Genomic DNA, 20,175 nt, shown 5'->3' on the forward strand with positions numbered 1-20,175 from the left:
GACAAAAGCAAATTGCGAATGGAAGTGCTGACTTGTTGATGGAAACTATGTTGAAAGGGATCCGCGTAGGGGCTGATGTCAGATGCGAGAAACATCCTTTGGATCCACTACGCAGTGGTCTGTCTTGCCGCAGAAATTCTATCAGTGATAAAACAGTTCTACCTTCTTCATCCACCGTTAACTCTTTACAACCGTTGTATGATATCTTACTCGGGCCAATTGCAGACTTGCTCCAGGGAGATGAGTTAATCGTAGTTCCCGATGGACCATTTTGCTTGTCTCCATATTCTTCATTGATTGAATCTATCAGGATCCGCACCGTTCCCTCGTTGACCGCCCTTAATGTGATCGTAGGTGCACCTGAAGACTTCCACAGTAAGACTCGAGCACTGCTTGTAGGTGATCCGTGGTTGAAGGACGTTACTAACAAGAGAGGGCAGCCCATTTTGGCACAGCTTCCGTTTGCAAAAGAAGAAGTAGAGATGATTGGAGAACTTCTGCAGACAACACCGCTGACTGGAAAAAGTGCCACAAAAGCTGAGGTGCTGAAATGTATGAAATCAGTTGCTTTAGTTCACATTGCAGCACATGGATGCCCAAAAACGGGAGAAATTGCTTTAGCCCCAAATACCGAACGGAAATCGCCAATTCCCGAAGAGGAAGACTATATCTTGAAAATGTCGGATGTTCAGAAAATTTCTCTTCGAGCAAGACTAGTTGTGCTGAGTTGTTGTCACAGTGGCCAGGGAGAAGTGATGTGTGAGGGAGTGGTGGGAATTGCGAGGGCTTTCCTGTGTGCTGGAGCTCGGTCTGTTTTGGTGTCACTCTGGGCAATTGATGACAAGGCAACGTTGCTGTTCATGAGGAGCTTCTACCAGGAGCTGCTTGATGGAAAAAGCGCAAGTGCAGCTCTTCAACGAGCAATGAAATCTTTGCGAGAGTCAAAGGAGTATTGTGCTATAAAGCACTGGGCGCCATTTGTGCTGGTTGGCGATGATGTCATGCTGGAATTTCAAAAACATTGGTAGGTGAAGTTCGAGTTTAACTCAGAAAACGAGAGTACTTTCAAATTGGAAAACTGACGGTAGGAATCAAATAGGCCTAAGATGGCATGACAACGATTTGCTAGCTTCGTAGTGTAAACAATTCAAAGTTTCCCATAACACGCTTTTGTCACAAACTTAACGCAATTTCCATATGCCTATCACGCATGCACAGAAGCACAACTGACACATTTCACATTGGTGGACAAACTATTTTCGTTCAGCCTTTTCTGGCTTTTTGTTAACGGGTGAAGATGGCTCATCTATCACCTCACAATGTATCTTTTGTTTCTCTCATAGATTCTGAACGTCATCTTTTGTAAGGAATTCTAATACAGCATCGTCTTGCACGTAGCCATTCGCATCGGCGCATTGTGTGTGCTCAAAAGGACCAGCTATAGTTAGAACTGTTTTCCATTATTTTCTTCTTCCAGAATCGATGTCGAAGATGCAAGAAGACTACCTCTCAGAGCCTGACGCCTCAGTGATTGCCGAACGTTTGAAAAAAATGTAGAACGGGTTGACAATCATGGTTATGCCAGTAGAACAAGCTCCAAAGGTTTAGTAGAGGCTTACTGCGTTACCTAACCAACAGACTGTATTGTAAAGTGAAATATAATTATGACAGAAAGCTTAAATCTTTAGTCAAGTACTAGTTCTACCCATTATTTCGATACTACGTTTCTCATATAACTTCAAAAGGCACTTTTGCTCCAATGGCGATCAAAATGTGCTATAGTTGAGTTGCTAAAACTCATGGTTGATTTATTTCTTTGAAACTGTTTTTGTTGTAGGAGTGTAAGCTAGATTCGAAAGAAAAGATAAACAACACTTCTGCTCATGACCCTTAACATCAGGCTTTTTACCATGATAAAGAAAACAGACACTTTTGCAACATTCAAAGATCACAAAATAGAAAGGAAACGCCGGATGATTTTTTTTTCTATTTTTCTCCTGCATAACAAAAGAATGAAACCATCAGCAATAAAGAAGACGTTTTTCTTTTCTTAAAAAAATTGTTGCTTTATAGGGCCTACTCCCTCGAGTTATCGGTGGTGTTTTTTGGCAAAGTGAAAGAATGAGTTCCATTCCTGGAATAATCGTTGGGAAACCAACAAATCTGCAGCAAAGTTAGAAAAGAAAAACCCTAACCCTAACCCTTTACCCAAACGTTTTTAAAAAACTTTTTTTTCAAGTTTTCACCTCTTCTTACATGATGTTACTGCTGTCGAGAAGTCAACGCTATTGTTTTCTAATGAGACGTGATTTGAATATTTAATAACTTCAACGGGACCGATACACTTGATTACACACATACTAAGAGTTCATATTATCTTCTATGAGAATTTTTACCACAATTGCTCGTAATCTCGCAATCTGATTGGCTAAGTATTTTCTATGAGAATATTTAATAACCTAGACAGGATCGTCACAATTGATTGCACATATACAAACTGATATATTTAAAATATATTGAACAATCCGGGAGAACTGACCACAACAGTTTATTGTGCTGACAGTTTGTTCTTTAATGATATACATAACGACAATAGTTTGTTGTGCTGGCCTCAGTTGTTCAAACGATGTATAGCGCTACCCACCGGATAAACCACTATCCACTGGATCACTCAAATGGTTTTGTTCGTGTTTATCCGCTGGATAGTGATTTATAAGCTGGATAGCGCAATCCAGCGTTTGAACAACTGGCCCCTGACAGCTTGTTCTTTATTAATGACATACGTGAAAAAAATACTCAGTTCTGATTGGCTGAAAAAAATAGTGCAGTTCTCGTGTAACTGACACTGGTGCAAAAGCAAAAAAGGAGTGTAACACGGTTGCTAATTACAAATTTTTCTAAGTTTACAATTGAATGTCTTTTGAACCTTGTAAAGGTTTGAATTTGACAAACGTCATCTGTTTCAACCAATCAGCTGAATGAGCTTCATCGAAAATTAAAGCGCGTTGTCAAAACTTCACTTTTTCTGATTTTCTGTCTTCCTATTATTTACGGATATTATTAATAAGTAAACCCAAGATTTCACGGTTAGTTTTTCTCATTTGCATTACAATGTAATCTAATGTAAATGCGAGGCAATTTCGGGTTAAAACTACAAAATAGCCCGAAATTGTCTCACATACATACTAGATAATGTAATGCCAATGAGAAAACCTAACCGTGAAAAGGGCTATTTGGCATAAACAAACATTTGTAATTTTTTGTTCTACGGGCTTGAGCAATTTTTTTTGTCCGAAAAAATTTACTCGTGCTTTGTAGCGAGCTTTAGCATGCGACGTTTCGAGACGCGGATGGCGGATGGCAACCGGAAGAGGGCATTTCGCATGCCAGGACAGTAGTGTCTCCCATATTTTTAAACTAGTCATCTCTAATGGAGAAAAGATACTTAGCAAAATATCTGGTTGTGTGAAAACAAGTTAAAACGGAAAAGAGCTCTCTTCCGGTTGACGTCCGCATCTCAAAAACATCGCGTGCCTAAGCTCACCATTTATACCAAATTGCACTTGAGATCACGTGTTAACCTATACAAATTACCGGGCTCTTAACTTCACATATATCGTTTCTTTAGGCGACAAGAGCAGCGCTGCCCTGTGCTCCAGCTTCTCCACGGTCCCTGGTGCACGTTCAAACTTGAATCGTTGCATGATTTTCATTATCGCGATCTTGATCTCTAACAATACCAACCGCATACCAATGCACTGTCGGGGACCCGCACCAAATGGAAGAAATGCAAATGGATCTCGCTTCTCTTTAGCCTCAGAGGAAAAATTTTCAGGATTGAAATCCAAGGGATTGTCCCATAAGTCCGGGTCCCGGTGCAAAACGTACACAGGAATGTTGATGCCACAACCCTTGGGAATCCGTATGCCCTTGTAAATGGCATCTTCGGTGCATTCCCGGGTAATGAGAAGAACGGGGCCGCAGAGGCGTTGGACCTCGGAGATGACTTGATCCATGTACCCAGCCCTGTGTATCAACTCATACTGGGGCGCTTCCCCATGGATGAGACCGTCTTTTACCTCGGGGTACTTTGCCAGAAAATATGCAATGCTTCTGAGGGTATTGCCTGAGAAAACGGAACGTTTAAGTGGGAGAGGTCAGTGAAATGACAGTTTAAAGACTGCCATGTCACGAAATTTAGCGCCTGGTAAATGACTAGCAAGTTATTAAGCGGAACGTAAAAATAAGTTCAGCAAATACTAAAGGAAGCAAAAATGTGCAAAGCCGAAAAAGATTAAAATGGATTGCCACTGAGGGTTTTGAAAACGTTCATCCCAACCCGGCGGCTGTCAGCAAAGTTTACCTCTGTTATTTGTATCTTACATTATCTTTGCTCGAAGGACACTTTTTTTGTCACAAAGCTTTGATTAGTGTTCTTATAAAGCCATACATGGACTAACGTGTCACCCTAAAAATTCAGGTGTCTCCAACGGGATTCGAACCCAGGACCTCTGCGATGCCGGTGCGATGCTCTCCCAACTGAACTATGAAGCCACACAGTTGGGAGCAGGTCAGTTTGTTGGGCTCATGTGTTCCTGTGGAGGACTCGATGAGGGAACGAAAGAAATGCATGCATGTATTTAAAGTGCGCGTTATAGTAGACGAATGAGAGAAGTGGACAATTTATAAGCAATACATTTCTTTCATTCATCGAGTCCTTCACGGGAACAAATGAGGCCAACACATTGACCGGCTCCCCACCAAGTGGCTTCGCAGCTTAATTGGTAGAGCATTGCACCAGCATTGCACCGGCATTGCAACAGCATTGCACCGGTATCGCAGAGTTTACTGGCTCGAGTCCCTTTGAAACCACCTAAATTTTCCAGGTGTGGAAAAGGGAGAATTGCGTAAATTGTTCAGCTAGCTAAGGAGTGAGGATCACTTCTCTCATTCGTCTATAACCTGCACTTCAAATTTTCTACAATTCTTTCAATATTGACAATATTGACTCAATATTGACACTGCTGCGTGGTCGTCTGGTGGTTCCCAGTACAACACTGAAGGCCTCTGAGATTGCAATCCTGGACAAAAAGAGATAAAACCTTTGAGATCAAGGAAGGAGTTTCTAAGGGTATTTCGTAACACCTCATTGAATTAATTTGGTTGTTTATTCGTTATTGGACGGCTAGGGCAACGACAACGCCACACGGCAAGAATATTATTGGTTAAAAAAGGAAAAATAATTGTGCTGCACGTGCCGCACGAATTTCCGGGCATTTCTTTGCCGTGCTCCACAAAAAAACAACATGAAATTACCAATCACACAACAAGAACCATTCACACGCTAACTTTACTTTAAAACCGTTCATATCCGTCCCGTTCTAGGATACTGTAGTTCGCCCGCATTGCACAACGGGTACGTGAACAAGATGGAATAATCGCGAAATACTTGTTATATTTTGGAATGACGTTTTAATTTCGTTGACTTTGCCGTTGTCCTTCGTTAATTAAACTCTCTAACAGCACACAGGGTCCTCTACAAGGAATTGTCAACAAAATAAGGCCAAAGCACAACACCGTGAACTCCGTCTCTTACCCCGTATTACATTTTACGGCAAATCCCACTGCCACAATCAACCAGTTTCCGAAAAAGCAAGTCTCTGACTGTATAATCCATAGGTGTACTAAATTGACGAAAATCTGATGAGTGTCATATCAACGAGCTTTCTAAAAAGAGTTCTTCTGGTATAAATGCCATTAATTAAACCTATTAGGTACTCGGTCCCATGTAAGACTCTACTCTCCATTTACAATTCACTAGTCCAACTAGTCCAACCACCTCTCGATTACTGTAGCTCAGTGTGGGGGTCCTGTTCTAAGAGTCTTTCTCAAAAGTTACAAAAATCGGGCTGCACGCAAGCGTAGCACTCACGAATTGTTGTGGATACTAAATTAGGTTAAACTGGACCGTCAATGCCTTGTTGATATTGATGTATAAGATTGAAAAAAATTTGATTCTGGACTATCTCAATTCGTACTTTGTCTTCCGTTCCGATACTTTAACCTTCAACCTAATCAGATATATAGAGACTTGTGAGACTTGTGGAAGAAGATATTCCTGGTGCGAAACTACCCAGAGGAAACGCCGAGGAGTGTACTTTACCTCAGCTAAGACGATGGCTGTTACGCAGGGGAGCGAAAACTAGCGGCAAAAAAGTCGAACGCGTCAAAAGGATTGTTTGCACGATATTGTTTTATTAAATACTTGTACACATGCCCAGTGATCTTATTCACTTCACTTGCTTGATTCGGCTACATATATAGCATATATATAGCTATATTTAAATGCACGAAACTGGTTGCTGAGTTGTCGCTCTGGTAATAGACCTATGGACCTCTTTAGCTTGTACATTTTGTTTTCCCATTTCAGACCACGTGATGTTACTCTAGGGAACAGTTTCTTTCAAATGTCGTCTTATGCACGTGCACATGTATGCATAACTTACGAAAAAAAAAAAAAAGGAAAATTCCCTTGGGAACATCACGTGGTCTGAAATGGGAAAAAAAAACGTACAAGTCAAAGATGTCCATTCGGCTAACTCAATGTTGTACCCAATTCAAATCCTTTGGGAATAAAACTTTTTGATCCAAGTATTTCCACATCATTCAAATGTGAATACTACATTATCATGCAAATGCCACACAAAAAGGACCTTAACCCCGAGAGATTTGAAGTGGGTGCAACATTGAGTTTAGTCGAATTGGTTTATGTAGCAGAACACTGCAATTTCCATTTTCGGGTATCGAACTAATTCAGCATTTACATCAACTTGTTAGTTGAAATCCATCCAAAAAGCTATTATAATAACAAGCAGGTTTTTTCTTCACAATGTCAACCTCTTTTTGGACGGACTCTCCAAAATGATACCCTGCAGTACCGCTAATTCGCACAACACCGTGTTAAGAAAGGGACTAAATTTGTTTTCAGTGAGTAGAGAAAAGATGGTTCGTGGCATTGGAACAGCAAGTTTGTTCACGGAGTCCTTCAGTGAATAATTACTGAGTAAGGTCAGATCGATTGGTAAATACATCGCTTAAGTACTCGTTTGTAAGACCATTTAAGGCCTTAAAGATCATAATGGCTTTCTGCATTTGTCGCTGCGTACGCAACTTAAAGTTTCTCAACTCAAGGATATAGTATTGAGCAAGAAACGGCAGAAAAATGATATTTAGTAAAACGTTGATTTTTATTCTGATCAACAATAAGCGGTAATTAGATTTTTGTCTCTGGTCAAAGCAATCTTCTAATGGCAAATAGGATGCTTCGTTTTCGACTTTCGAGTTATGAGTGCATCCTGTTCGAGTTTGGATTCGGCGTCGTTTTCGACTTAGGGTGCTTACTTCGTTTTCGACCGTTTGGGTTCTCCGTGCTATGTTTTTCGTTTTCGAGTGCTTCCTTTTCGATACTTTCCCTGCCCTAAAGCTCTAAGAGCAGAATAAGCAAGCATGCTGGTTTAGTTAGATGTGCATGTTTATCGGCAGTAAGGCTCATATCTAAATCGCCGGGTATTCTTAAAGCAGGAGACTTTTTTTCTTTTATCTTTACCGGGCGTAATTTCATTTTCCGTCTATTTGTAATAATGCAGGAATCAAAACAACGCGATATCACAGAGCTAATAATAGAACTATTTCCGCTATATATTCAAAACTGCAACGGAACAAATCACTTTCTGTGCCTTCGCCAAGTAAACACGCTTCTTCCAAACTGCAGTCTTGTCGTCCTGCTGTAATATCTGTATTGTTTTAACGCAGTCTTTTAGATTATTTTCAAAAGGTAAGTTAAGTGCTCCATAAGTTATAAAACGGTTTAGGAACAATCAATTCTATACGAACATCGTTACTTTGAAACAATGCATTTATGGTCAGATTGTTACTCGAGATCAGGTTGGGTGAAAATATGTTCTTCTGTTTGCTAAGCTTATCAAAAAAGTCGTGTCACTATATCTTAGAACTCGATTTAAAGATTAAAACTCTTAAGTTTTGCATAGCTGACACCATTACAGCTTGTTTTAGTTTTAAGACGAAATCCGATAGAAAATCGAACAATTTAAGTTTATAGTAGACAAATATCTGGTACCAGAATAATGTTAAGTATTTTACAGTTCTTTTTACATTTTCTTTAAGCTGAAGATATAAATAATTGCCTGAAGTAAAACAATTTCCCATGGGACCGAGACTCGGAAATTGAATTTCAAAGTTCAGAGAAATTGTGCAAAAACGGGTAAAATTTCATCATCAGTTTCATTTCACCAGTACTTTCAAGTGTTTCTTAAGAAGTTCAACAGTTGTTTTTGACGTTTGGTGTTGCTAGAAATGATTATTTTTGAGAAGATATTTAAAACAGTCTTACAGAACCTTGCAATACGATGTATATAATCTTGGTACTAGGGTTTTGTCCATTTGTTACTCGAACTTCTGGTGGATTCCGTCTTAATTCATGCTATATATGTATTCACACTGTGACAAAGTAACGGAAACCAACTTTATGTTTCTAGTACGTTGAGGCAAAGAAAGTAGTTTATCAGGCACAGATCATTCCCAGAAAAAAGGTGTGATTCCCTTCCTTAATCGCGTTTCTCTTTTTTCATTTTTTTTATCAGACCGCAGATTTCGTTGCTTGGTCAAGCTGTAATTGACTCAGGAATCGCCGAAAAAGGTGAGTAATTTTCAACTTGAAATACTATAATACTTCAAGAGTATTGAGACTAGTTCTGTGTGTTTGACTACAGTTCGCCAACGGCTGCGATTAGAATTCAGGACGAATAAACAACGTCCTTATAGCAGGAACAAGGGCAACGCCTGCTTGAATTGAACAAAAGTTTCAGGCGTGCAACATTTAATTGTACCAATGGTGAAGTAAGTTATCGATAGATGTCAACTTAGATAAGTCCTGCTTCAAGGATGGTAAAGTATAGTTTTTATAATTAAGGTCGACAATTAATTTACTTTTGAGTTTTCCTATCTGGCAATTTTGCCTCACCAGTCAAGTGTAATTGTCCAAAGGCAGGGAGCTCCTAACTCATCATCGTTTTTGATTCATGAGTTTTTCCCGATTTTGATAGGTCTTAGAGGCGTCCAATAAGCCATCTAATTGAGGTTTAGATTAAAAAAACCCGATTTTTTCAGATATATAAAAATATTTATTCTCATCACAACCGTTATGCTAGAATTACACGAAATATGTCTTTCTTATTTAGTCTCTAACGCGCTATACAAACGACTCAATTATCTCAGACTTTCTTGATCTTAAAGGCCCACCTTCAACTGACAGGCAATACGAGCCGTGGAACAATTTTCACATAATTTTGAATATACAGCCAACGCTGAAATTCATCCAATCGTATCACTCCGATAACAAGAGATTTAAGCAATGCGAATTTCCATAACAAAAACAAACGGTCGGAAAACCTGTCGGTTGAAGATGGTCCTTTAACTTATTCGAAAACTCCACCGATACACGACTGTTTAATTGTCGCTATTCTTTTCTCGTGACAGTTCACAGTCCCGCCTTATCAACACCGCTCGTGTATTTGGTAGCAAAATCTTTCTTTCCGCTGTCTTCAAGTACCTTAAGTCCTCTGTTGCGATCGATGACTATCCACTAAGGGACGATTTAAGGGACAAATACCATTGTAACATGAATAAGCTTAGCCCATATCGTGCCTGCGTCAGCATCGTATTCGGAATGTTCAGATATTCAGTTTTGAATTTTGGTGGGAAGTTTGCAGTCTGTAACAGACCTCAATGCCCCTATCCCCTCCGCGTCAGAAAGACTCAGAACATAAAGTATTATGCTCTTACCCCAACGCAATGCAATTCCTTTCTACCTGTGATGAACTTAACGATGTTTCGGTACTGTTTGTAACATTAAATCTCCAATAGCTCATGAATAACTTATCTAGCTTGCTCTATGAACCACTGATCCTTGGCGTGCATTTATAACTTATTGTGAATACCCAGTCAACTATGATCCAATGATATGAATAGGACATTAATGACGATTTCTCTCTCTTAGGTTTTTATTTGCTAAAGTTGTCATTGTGCTGGATTTTAGTGAAAAGTGAAGTTGAGACCTCTCTCATTAGATAAAACGCGTTTTGTCGTATAGCAATTGGTGCGTCAAATGCAAAAGAAAGAGCCCTGAATGCATAATGATTCAAGAAGCAATATTTCAGAAGGAGTATTTGCACGCCGGAAAAAGACTAAAGCCATATCATGTTTAAAATAATCAAAGGCCTCTCCCAGCGTACCTTCAGAATTTATTTCATACCCGCAGTACACAGTATAACTTAAGAGACTCTGAGGCTAAACTCGAGTTGCCTATGCCAGGCACAAATCATTGGCACGTGCTTTTTGTTATAGCGGGGAACTGTTATGGTTACGTTTGCTCGTCGGCTTACGGAAATTAGATTCCCCAGGATATTTCAATTGGCAAACTGACCAACTTTATAGGAGCTGTCGATCCGTCGGGCTCCAACACGACAATCTTGTAAAACAGTCAAGTTGTAATATAACTTCTCACTATAACATATACTGAAGATTTTACCGTGTATGAATAAAGTATGTAATATGTATATGTATAGGAGATCGTATGAAGGCGAGTGCATTTCGTGATTTATGGGCACGAGTGAAAGTTCAAAGTTTTACGGCGAGTGAAATTTGAGGACTTTCAAAATCAATCACGAGTGACCACCAAACAAATCATGCACGAACAAGTTCATACAAGTTTTTATTTTTTTCTGAAGCATCTTAGCGGGCCGGAATCCTAAATCCTATTATTATTATAATTATCTTATTATTATAATTGTTATTATTGTTATTATTATTATTATTATTATTATTATTATTATTATTATTATTATTATTAGTATGTGTAATCAAATGGCGACGAGTGAAATTAGGAAATAATTTCACGCGCGTTTTGTCAAAATTCTGACAAAACGCGCTTGAAATTATTTCCTAATTTCACGAGAAAACCATTTGATTACCGTTTAATGTCGTGGGTGGCAAATTACGCCTACAACCGTAAATCGCTCGAGTACTTCATCCAACTGCTCGGGAAGAATCATCTCCAGGTTTTTCTCAAGGCTATTTTCGTCACACCACTGCTCCAAAACCCTCACCCAGTTAGTTGTGCTCTTTAACGTATTTAAATTTTCTGCCGCTTCTTTTAATTTCGTAACTTCTTCACTGATGGTCACTGTCTTAAATCTCGACGCCATCTTGGCTCTGATTGAGATGTTACCATGGCAATTTTGTAATTTCACGTGTGAAATTATAAATTAACGCTGAAATTTCGCGCCAAAATTAAGGAGTAATTTGTCACCCATGATATTATTATTATTATTATTGTTATTGTTATTGTTATTGTTATTATTATTATTATTATTATTATCATTATTATTATTATTATTATTATTATTATTATAATCGCGCCGGTCCAGTTTTTTACGGTACGGACCACGGTCCGAAATCTGCTCCGTACTGAAACTGTCGAGGCTAATTGAAAAATGTTTTTACGTACGGCGACACGAAACATTGGATTTAACCCCTTAAAATGAACGTTTTCGCTCACTAACCGTTGCAAAGAAGAAGAAAAAACATCAGCAATGGAATAAAAGGTCTGGTTATTCTTCAAAAAGGCGAGTATTCAAATGATTTTGCGGACAACACTTTGCTGGTTTGTTGTTTTTCTTGCACTGTGACCCGCCGTTGAACTTAAAACAACTTTTCGGTTTTTCGGTTGACATCGTTATTTTCTGTGAAGTTCTATTTTCTAATCTCGTTTTATATTGCTTCATTTAAGAATATACGGATTCCGAGCTAAAATTGGCAAACAAACACATCGCGACGCCTTTGTCTTTCCCGTTGTTGTTTTTCGCGCACTGTTGACATGCCGTTTAACTAAAACGACTAACTGCAGAGAAGTCCTTTGAGCTCAGTTTTTCGATTGTCGTCCATTATTTTCTTTGTTCTATTTTATAATCTCGTTCTATTTTGCCTCATCAAAGAAAATACGGATTCGTCGCTAAAATAGTCAAACAAATCGCAACGCTGTGAACTAATGCAAATGTCAACTAGTTTTTCTTGTTTGTTTTCCAAGTTTTGCACTGATTTATGAAGGACTTGACGGAGAACAAAGATGAATCCTTGAAATAATAAGATATAAAGGTAGAGACAGATGTTTGCGTATTTTTCTCTAAATTTCTTCCTCCTGTTTTAAGAACTTTCGTTTCATTTTCAACAAGACAAAGCATTTTAGGAAATTATTCGCCTGTTTGTACGAATTTTTCAAACATTGTTTAATTTGTTTAGCTCATTTCTCTGTGCTTGCCATGAAATATAACTGTTTGTGTTTTTATATTTATTGCACCGAGAGATATTTAAAATTCTGTTTGATCGTTAATCTATCATTCTTCTTTGAGCTTTGCGATTGCAGCGCTTTTTTCAGTTATAACTTAATTTCAACTGTGACAGTGCGACGTAAAGCAGGTAGAAAGACTTTTTGCAAACCAGTTTGCCATGTTCATTTTCAGACAAAAAGTGCAGAAAATTTAACCTCGGCCTTGAATACGTCCCTCGGCCCGCGGCCTCGGGTCGTACTCAAGACCTCGGGCATAGTGTTTCCCTATACGGACCTCCCAGCCGGTGAATAACATATATTTATTGATCACATACTCGACAAAATCACTCCATCGCTTTGTTGCCATAACAACTTTCGTATTGCACTCTAAAACCTCTTGTGCACTCTAACCTATTTATGCATTCGTCATTAACAAAAAACAGAACCCGAATATTCTGTTGAGTAAATAATAAGTACGTACCTATGTATAAAGTGTGAGACGCAGATGCCATCTCTCGGGGGACCACCACTTTGGGTCGCCGAGCTTCTTGCAATCGGCATACAAAACTAAAAAAAAACTATATAAAATAATCTGACCATTGGAAAACTCGATAATAGAATTTTTTAGCAATATGTGCTTAGTTACTTGGCCATTAAATGAAAGTGAGGTTGGAGTTGACCCTGTCATGATACAGACCTCCCTTCTTTTCTTATGTTAACGATGTTCTCATGCTGATAAGTTGGAAGCAGCGAGGTTTCCATCAAAACAAGGACAACTCTAGCCTCACTTTTATTGATAGGCCAGGTACTATACTAAGCACACGAGTGTAAAATAATCTATTCCGCCACTTTTAATTTCAAAACAAAAAGCCTCTGTGCCACACTGAAATTTTGCATGGCTAAGGGCCGAAAGAACTTGTCAGATTCGGTTTAAAACGTTTCTGGGGAGAATAAGGGGGGATAAATTGGCAAGGATGAAAATTTAAAATCCCCATGAAAAAAATTCTATAGTGGTTTGTAAACTTAAAAAAATAGACTGAGTGGTAACATGCGTAATGAACAGTGCACAATTTCCAGTACCATCGCTTAAATCACCGTTACGAGAGAATGACTTGGTAACACCAAATACATAATATTCCATAATCTTTTATTACTTTAAAAAGCAGATTAAACATCAAGCGGCCTTACCTTTCTTTCTTTCCTTCCAGCTTCATCCTTGATTTGACATTGGACCATCTCATCGAGAAAGTATTAATTGTCATTTAGTTATTGAAGAATGGTAGATAAAAAGTTAGAAACTGTAGAGCTTGCAAGTATCATAAGTGTAAAAGAAAGGGATCGTGAAGTAAGGGTTCGTTTTCATCTCGGCGGTGCGTATCTCAACCTACCTAATTATCAACAGGCCATAAAAAATTAAGCAAAGCATTACATATTTTCATAGAAAAAGGCTACAGGGCTAAGGAAGAATTACCCTCTAGAAATCTAGGAAGTGCCTATTTGAGTCTGGGTAATTTCCAACAAGCCATTTGGTACTACGAAAAACATCTTAGTATTGCAAAAGAAGTAGGAGATAGGGCTGGGGAGGGATCAGCTTATGGAAATCTGGGAAATACCTATGTTAGTGTAGGTAATTTTAAACAAGCCATTGAGTACCACGAAAAATGTCTTAGTATTGCTAAAGAAATAGGGGATAGGGCTGGGGAGGGATCAGCCTATGGAAATCTGGGAGTTGCATATCACAATCTAGGTAATTTTAAACAAGCCATTGAGTGCTTCGAAAAACACCTTAGTATTGCTAAAGAAGTAGGGGATAGGGATAGAGAGGGATCAGCCTATGGAAATCTGGGAGGTTCTTATTTTAGTCTACGTAATTTTAAAAGAGCCATTGAGTTCCATGAAAAACATCTTAGTATTGCTAAAGAAGTAGGAAAAAAAGCTCCGGAGGGATCAGCCTATGGAAATCTGGGAAATGCCTATCTTAGTGTAGGAAACTTTAAACAAGCCATTGGGTTCTACGAAAAACATCTTAGTATTGCTAAAGAAGTAGGGGACAATGCTAAAGAGGGATCAGCCTATGGATATCTGGGAATTGCTTATCGCAATCAAAGTAATTTTAAACAAGCCATCAAGTACTACGAAAAACACCTTAGTATTGCTAAAGAAGTAGGGGATAGGGCTAGAGAGGGATCGGCCTATGGAAATCTGGGAAGTTTTTATTAAGTCTAGGTAATTTTAAACAAGCCATAGTGTACTACAACAAAAATATTAGTATTTCTAAAGAAGTAGGGGATAGGGCGAGGGAGGGATCAGCCTATGGAAATCTAGGAGTTGCCTATAGCAATCTAGGTAAATTTAAGCAAGCCATTGAGTATTACGAAACACGTCTTAGTATTGCTAAAGAAGTAGGGGATAGGGCTGGGGAGGGAATAGCCTATGGAAATCTGGGAAATGCCTATCGCAATCTAGGTAATTTTAAGCAAGCCATGGAGTACTACGAAAAAAGTCTTAGTATTGCTAAAGAAGTAAGGGATAGGGCTGGGGAGGCATGGGTCTATGGAAATCTAGGAAGTACCTATGGCAAACTAGGTAATTTTAAACAAGCTTTGGAGTGCTTTGAAAAACATCTTAGTATTGCTAAAGAAGTAGGGGATAGGGCTGGGGAGGGATCATCCTATGGAAATCTGGGAGTTACCTATGGCAAACTAGGTAATTTTAAACAAGCTTTGGAGTGCTTTGAAAAACATCTTAGTATTGCTAAAGAAGTAGGGGATAGGGCTGGGGAGGGATCAGCCTATGGAAATTTGGGAATTTCCTATCGCAATCTAGGTAATTTTAAACAAGCCATTGAGTACTACGAAAAACATCTTAGTATTGCTAAAGAAGTAGGGGATAGGGCTGGGGAGGGATCAGCCTATGGAAATCTGGGAGCTGCCTATCGCAATCTAGGTAATTTTAAACAAGCCATTGAGTACCACGAAAAACATCTTAGTATTGCTGTAGAAGTTGGGGATAGGGCTGGGGAGGGGTCAGCTAATGGAAATCTGGGAGGTGCCTATCGCAGTCTAGGAAATTTTAAACAAGCCATGGAGCACAACGAAAAGCATATTAGCATTGCTAAAGAAATAGGGGATAGAGCCGGGGAGGGATCAGCCTATGAAAATCTGGGAAGTGCTTATTTTAGTCTAGGTAATTTTAAAGGAGCCATTGAGTACTACGAAAAATGTCTTAGTATTGATAAAGAAATAGGGAATAGGGCTGGGGAGGAATCAGCCTATGGAAATCTGGGAAGTGCTTATTTTAGTCAAGGTAATGTTAAACTAGCCATTGAGTACTACGAAAAAAGTCTTAGTATTGCTAAAGAAATAGGGAATAGGGCTGGGGAGGGATCAGCCTATGGAAATCTGGGAATTCCCTACCGCAAACAAGGTAATTTCAAACAAGCCATTGAGTGCTACAAAAAACATCTTAGTATTGCTAAAGAAGTAGGGGATAGGGCTGGGGAGGGAGCAGCCTATGGAAACTTAGGAAATGCCTATCGCAATCTAGGAAATTTTAAACAAGCCATGGGGTACTGCGAAAAACATCTTAGTATTGCTAAAGAAGTAGGGGATAGGGCTGGGGAGGGAATAGCCTATGGAAACCTAGGAAATGCCTATCGCAATCTAGGTAATTTTAAACAAGCAATGGGGTACCACGAAAAACAGCTTAGTATTGCTAAAGAAGTAGGGGATAAGGCTGCGGAGGGGTTAGCCTATGGAAATCTGGGAGTTGCCTATTGTCATCTAGGTAATGTCAAACAAGCCATTGAGTACCACGAAAAACATCTTAGTATTGCTAAGGAAGTAGGGAATAGGGCTGAGGAGGGAGAAGCCTATGGAAATCTGGGAAAAGCCTATCTTGGTCTAGGTAATTTTAAGCGAGCCATTGAGTACTTCGAAAAATATCTCAGTATCGCTAAAGAAATAGGGAATAGGGCTGGGGAGGGATCAGCCTATGGAAATCTGGGAAATGCCTATGGAAATCTAGGTAATTTTAAACAAGCGATGAGGTACTACGAAAAACATCTTAGTATTGCTAAAGAAGTAGGGAATATAGCTGGGGAGGGGTTAGCCTATGGAAATCTGGGAGTTGCCTATTGCAACCTAGGTAATTTTAAACAAGCCATTGAGTACTACGAAAAACAACTTAGGATTTTCAAAGACGTAGGGGATAGGGCTGGGGAGGGGTTAGCCTATGGAAATCTGGGAAATGCCAATCGCAAGCTGGGTAATTTTAAACAAGCCATGGAGTACCACGAAAAACACCTCGGTATTGCTAAAGAGGTAGGGGATAGGGCTCTGGAGGGATCAGCGTATGGGAGTCTGGGAAATGCCTATCTTTGCCTAGGTATATTTAAACAAGCCATTAAGTACTACGAAAAAGCTCTTAGCATTGCTACAGAAATAGGGGATAGGGCTTGGGAGGGATTAGCCTATGGAAATCTGGGAAGTGCATATCATCGTCTAGGTAATTTTAAACAAACCATAGAGTACCACGAAAAACATCTTAGTATTGCTAAAGAAGTAGGGAATAGGGCTGGGGAAGGATCAGCCTATGGAAATCTGGGAAGTGCCTATCTTAGTCTAGGTAATTTTAAACAAGCCAAGGCGTACCATGAAAAACATCTCACCATTGCTAAAGAAGTAGGGGATAGGGCTGGTGAGGGATCAGCTTGTAGAAATCTGGGAAATGACTATCTTAAAATAGGTCATTTTAAGGAAGCCATGGAGTACCATGAACATAGTCTTAGTATTTTCAAGGAAATTGGAGACTGTTTAGGAGAGGGAATCGCGTGGTATTGGCTAGGTCATGATCATGAAGTGTCTGGTTCCTTAAGTAATGCACTTAGTTGTTATCATTTAAGTATAAAACTTTTTGATAAAACAAGGCATAGTCTAAAGTCAGAAGATAATTGGAAAATAAGTTTTCGTGATTCTTATCGGGCGTCATACACTGCTCTGTGGAGGACACTTTTGAAGAATGGAGAGATTGAAGAAGCTTTGTATGCTGCTGAGAAAGGTCGAGCTCAGGCTTTGATGGATATGTTAATAGAACAATACGGCATTGACTCTCAGTCAATTTTTGCACTTGCTCCGAAGCAAACTCTTTCAGCTGCATTAGAGCTTTTGCCTTCACAAGCCGTTTTTGTGGCACTTGACGGGGACAAGATCACGTTTTGGGTGCTAAGAAAAGAAGGCAAGATCAGCTTTCGACAAAACGAAATCGCGAATGGATGTGCTGACTTGTTGATGAAAACTGTTTTGAAAGGGATCGGCGTAGGGGATGGTGTCAGATGCGAAAATCGTTCTTTGGATCCACTACGCAGTGACCTGCCTTGCAGCGAAAAACGCATCAGTGAGGAAACAGTTGTACTATCTTTATCCTCCATTACCTCTTTACAACCGTTGTATGATGTCTTACTCGGGCCAATTGCAGACTTGCTCCAGGGAGATGAGTTAATCGTTGTTCCCGATGGACCCTTTTGCTTGGCTCCATATTCTGCATTGAGTGAATCTATCAGGATCCGCACCGTTCCCTCGTTGACCGCCTTTAATGTGATCGTTGGTGCACCTGAAGACTTCCACAGTAAGAATGGAGCACTTCTTGTAGGTGATCCGTGGTTGAAGGACGTTACTGACAAGAAAGGAGACCCCATTTTGGAACAGCTTCCGTTCGCAAAACAAGAAGTAGAGATGATTGGAGGACTTCTGCAGACAACACCGCTGACTGGAAAAAGTGCCACGAAAGCTGAGGTGCTGAAAAGTATGAAATCAGTTGCTTTAGTTCACATTGCAGCACATGGATGCCCAAAAACGGGAGAAATTGCTTTAGCCCCAAATACCGAACGGAAATCGCCAATTCCCAAAGAGGAAGACTTCATTTTGAAAATGTCGGATGTTCAGACAATTTCTCTTCGAGCAAGACTAGTTGTGCTGAGCTGTTGTCACAGTGGCCGGGGAAAAGTGAAGTCTGAGGGAGTGGTGGGAATTGCGAGGGCTTTCCTGTGTGCTGGAGCTCGGTCTGTTTTGGTGTCACTCTGGGCAATTGATGACAAGGCAACGTTGCTGTTCATGAGGAGCTTCTACCAGGGCCTGCTCGATGGAAAAAGCGCAAGTGTAGCTCTTCAACAAGCAATGAAATCTTTTCGAGAGTCAAAGCAGTATTACGCTATAAAGCACTGGGCGCCATTTGTGCTGGTTGGCGATGATGTCATGCTGGAATTTCCAAAAAAATGGTATGTTAAGTTCGAGTTCAACTCAGAAAACAAGAGTACTTTCGAACAATATAAATCAAATAGGCCTACGATGGCATGATAACGAGATGCTTTGTGGCTTCGTAGCATAAACAAGTCAAAGTTTCTTTTAACACTGTTTTGTCACAAATGTAATTTCCACATGCCTATCACGCATGCACAGAAGCATAACGGATACATTTCACATTCGTGAACAAACTGTTTTCGTTACCATTTTCTGGCTCTTTGTTAACTGGGGAGGATGGCTGATTTATCATCTCATGATGTCTCTTTTTGTGATTCCGTTCTCCCATAGATCTCTGACCGTCATCTTTTGTAAGGAATTCTAAGACAGCATCGTCCTGCATGTAGCCATTCGCATCGGTACATTGTGTGTGCTCGAAAGAACCAGCGATAGTTAGAACTGTTTTTCATTTTTCTTCTTCTTCTAGAATCGATGTCGAAGATGCAAGAAGACTACCTGGCAGAACCTGACTCTTAAGTAATTGCTGAACTTTAAAAAAAGTGTAGAACGGCTTAACAATCATGGTTATGCCAGTAGAACAAGCTTCAAAGGTTTAGTAGAAGTTTACTGCGTTAACTAAACCATCAGACTTAGATTTTTTTTGTGAAAGATAATTATGACAGAAAGCTTAGCTCTTTAGTAAAGTGCTAGTTTTTCCCATTTTTTCGATACTACGTTTCTCATATAACTTCAAAATGCAGTGTTGCTCCAATGGCGATCAAATATTAGTGTTATAGTTGAGTTGCCAAAAATCATGTTTGATTTATTTCCTTGAAACTTTTTAAGATGTAGGAGTGTAAGCCAATTTCGAAAGAAAAGATAAACAGCACTTCTGCTGATGACCCTTAACATCAGGCTTTTACCATGATAAAGAAAAGAGACACCTTTGCAACATTCAAAGATCGCAAAATAGAAAGGAAACGCCGGATGAAATTTTTTTTCCTATTCTTCTCCTGCATAACAAATGAATGATCATGAAACCATCAGCAATAAAGAAGACGTTTTTCTTTTCTTAAAAAAATTGTTGCTTTGTAGGGCTTACTCCCTCGAGTTATCGGTGGTGTTTTTTAGCAAAGTGAAAGAATGTGTTTGCATGCCAGCGAAAGTACTTCAATTCCTGGAATAATCGTTGGGAAACCAAGAAATCCGCCGCAAAGTTAGAAAAAAGAATCTCTGAAGCAGATTCATAGCCACCTTCACAACTGGAAAATTATATCTTTGCAGAGTTTTTTATCTTAGCCTGCTAACCACTCTTTAGCAATAATATACAGGGGAGTAGTATACTAAGTGAGGGTTCTACGGCTGGTGGCGCTGTGGAGCTGTGGAGCCCTGAAGCTCCACAAACCTATATTATAAATAATTATATCAGTTTGTATATGTGCAATCAATTGTGACGATCCTGTCCAGGTTATTAAATATTCTCATAGAAAATAATATGGACTCTTAGTATGTATGTAAGCAAGTGTATCGGTCCCG

At 39.5% G+C, this 20,175-nt stretch overlaps 4 protein-coding genes across 4 annotated transcripts in view; 3 read left to right on the plus strand and 1 right to left on the minus strand.

Annotated features, from left to right (window-relative positions):
• LOC138055746 (tetratricopeptide repeat protein 28-like) overlaps positions 1 to 1,028 on the plus strand; it is a 40,368-nt gene extending 39,340 nt beyond the window's left edge. Inside the window, exon 5 of the mRNA XM_068901622.1 lies at positions 1 to 1,028. This exon is cut by the window's left edge and continues 668 nt beyond it. Coding sequence (XP_068757723.1) covers positions 1 to 1,028 — 1,028 coding nt within the window.
• A 2,562-nt stretch (positions 1,029 to 3,590) lies between these two features.
• LOC138055747 (thromboxane-A synthase-like) lies at positions 3,591 to 4,016 on the minus strand. Its single transcript, XM_068901623.1, has one exon. The coding sequence runs from the start codon at positions 4,014 to 4,016 to the stop codon at positions 3,591 to 3,593; it is 426 nt and encodes a 141-aa protein (XP_068757724.1).
• A 9,663-nt stretch (positions 4,017 to 13,679) lies between these two features.
• Positions 13,680 to 14,623, plus strand: LOC138055748 (G-protein-signaling modulator 2-like). Its single transcript, XM_068901625.1, has 2 exons — positions 13,680 to 13,773; positions 13,845 to 14,623. Exons 1-2 carry the CDS (start codon positions 13,680 to 13,682, stop codon positions 14,621 to 14,623), a joined length of 873 nt encoding a protein of 290 aa, XP_068757726.1.
• A 263-nt stretch (positions 14,624 to 14,886) lies between these two features.
• Positions 14,887 to 19,176, plus strand: LOC138055749 (tetratricopeptide repeat protein 28-like). Its single transcript, XM_068901626.1, has 5 exons — positions 14,887 to 15,385; positions 15,866 to 16,762; positions 16,874 to 17,101; positions 17,222 to 18,712; positions 19,127 to 19,176. Exons 1-5 carry the CDS (start codon positions 14,887 to 14,889, stop codon positions 19,174 to 19,176), a joined length of 3,165 nt encoding a protein of 1,054 aa, XP_068757727.1.
• The last annotated feature ends 999 nt before the right edge of the window (positions 19,177 to 20,175 follow it).

Source organism: Montipora capricornis, chromosome 7, assembly GCF_036669925.1.
Source record: "Montipora capricornis isolate CH-2021 chromosome 7, ASM3666992v2, whole genome shotgun sequence".
NCBI lineage: Eukaryota > Metazoa > Cnidaria > Anthozoa > Scleractinia > Acroporidae > Montipora > Montipora capricornis.

Excerpts from the sequence above, each read along its gene's own strand:
- LOC138055747 (XM_068901623.1), bottom strand. The coding sequence starts at position 4,016 with ATGGATCAAGTCATCTCCGAGGTCCAACGCCTCTGCGGCCCCGTTCTT.
- LOC138055748 (XM_068901625.1), top strand. The coding sequence starts at position 13,680 with ATGGTAGATAAAAAGTTAGAAACTGTAGAGCTTGCAAGTATCATAAGT. Across the intron at positions 13,774-13,844 it reads GGTTCGTTTTCATCTCGGCG|AAAAAGGCTACAGGGCTAAG; the intron begins GTGCGTATCTCA and ends ATATTTTCATAG.
- LOC138055749 (XM_068901626.1), top strand. The coding sequence starts at position 14,887 with ATGGAGTACTACGAAAAAAGTCTTAGTATTGCTAAAGAAGTAAGGGAT. Across the intron at positions 17,102-17,221 it reads AGAAGTAGGGGATAGGGCTG|GAGAGGGAATCGCGTGGTAT; the intron begins GTGAGGGATCAG and ends GAGACTGTTTAG. Across the intron at positions 18,713-19,126 it reads GTTCAACTCAGAAAACAAGA|AATCGATGTCGAAGATGCAA; the intron begins GTACTTTCGAAC and ends TTCTTCTTCTAG.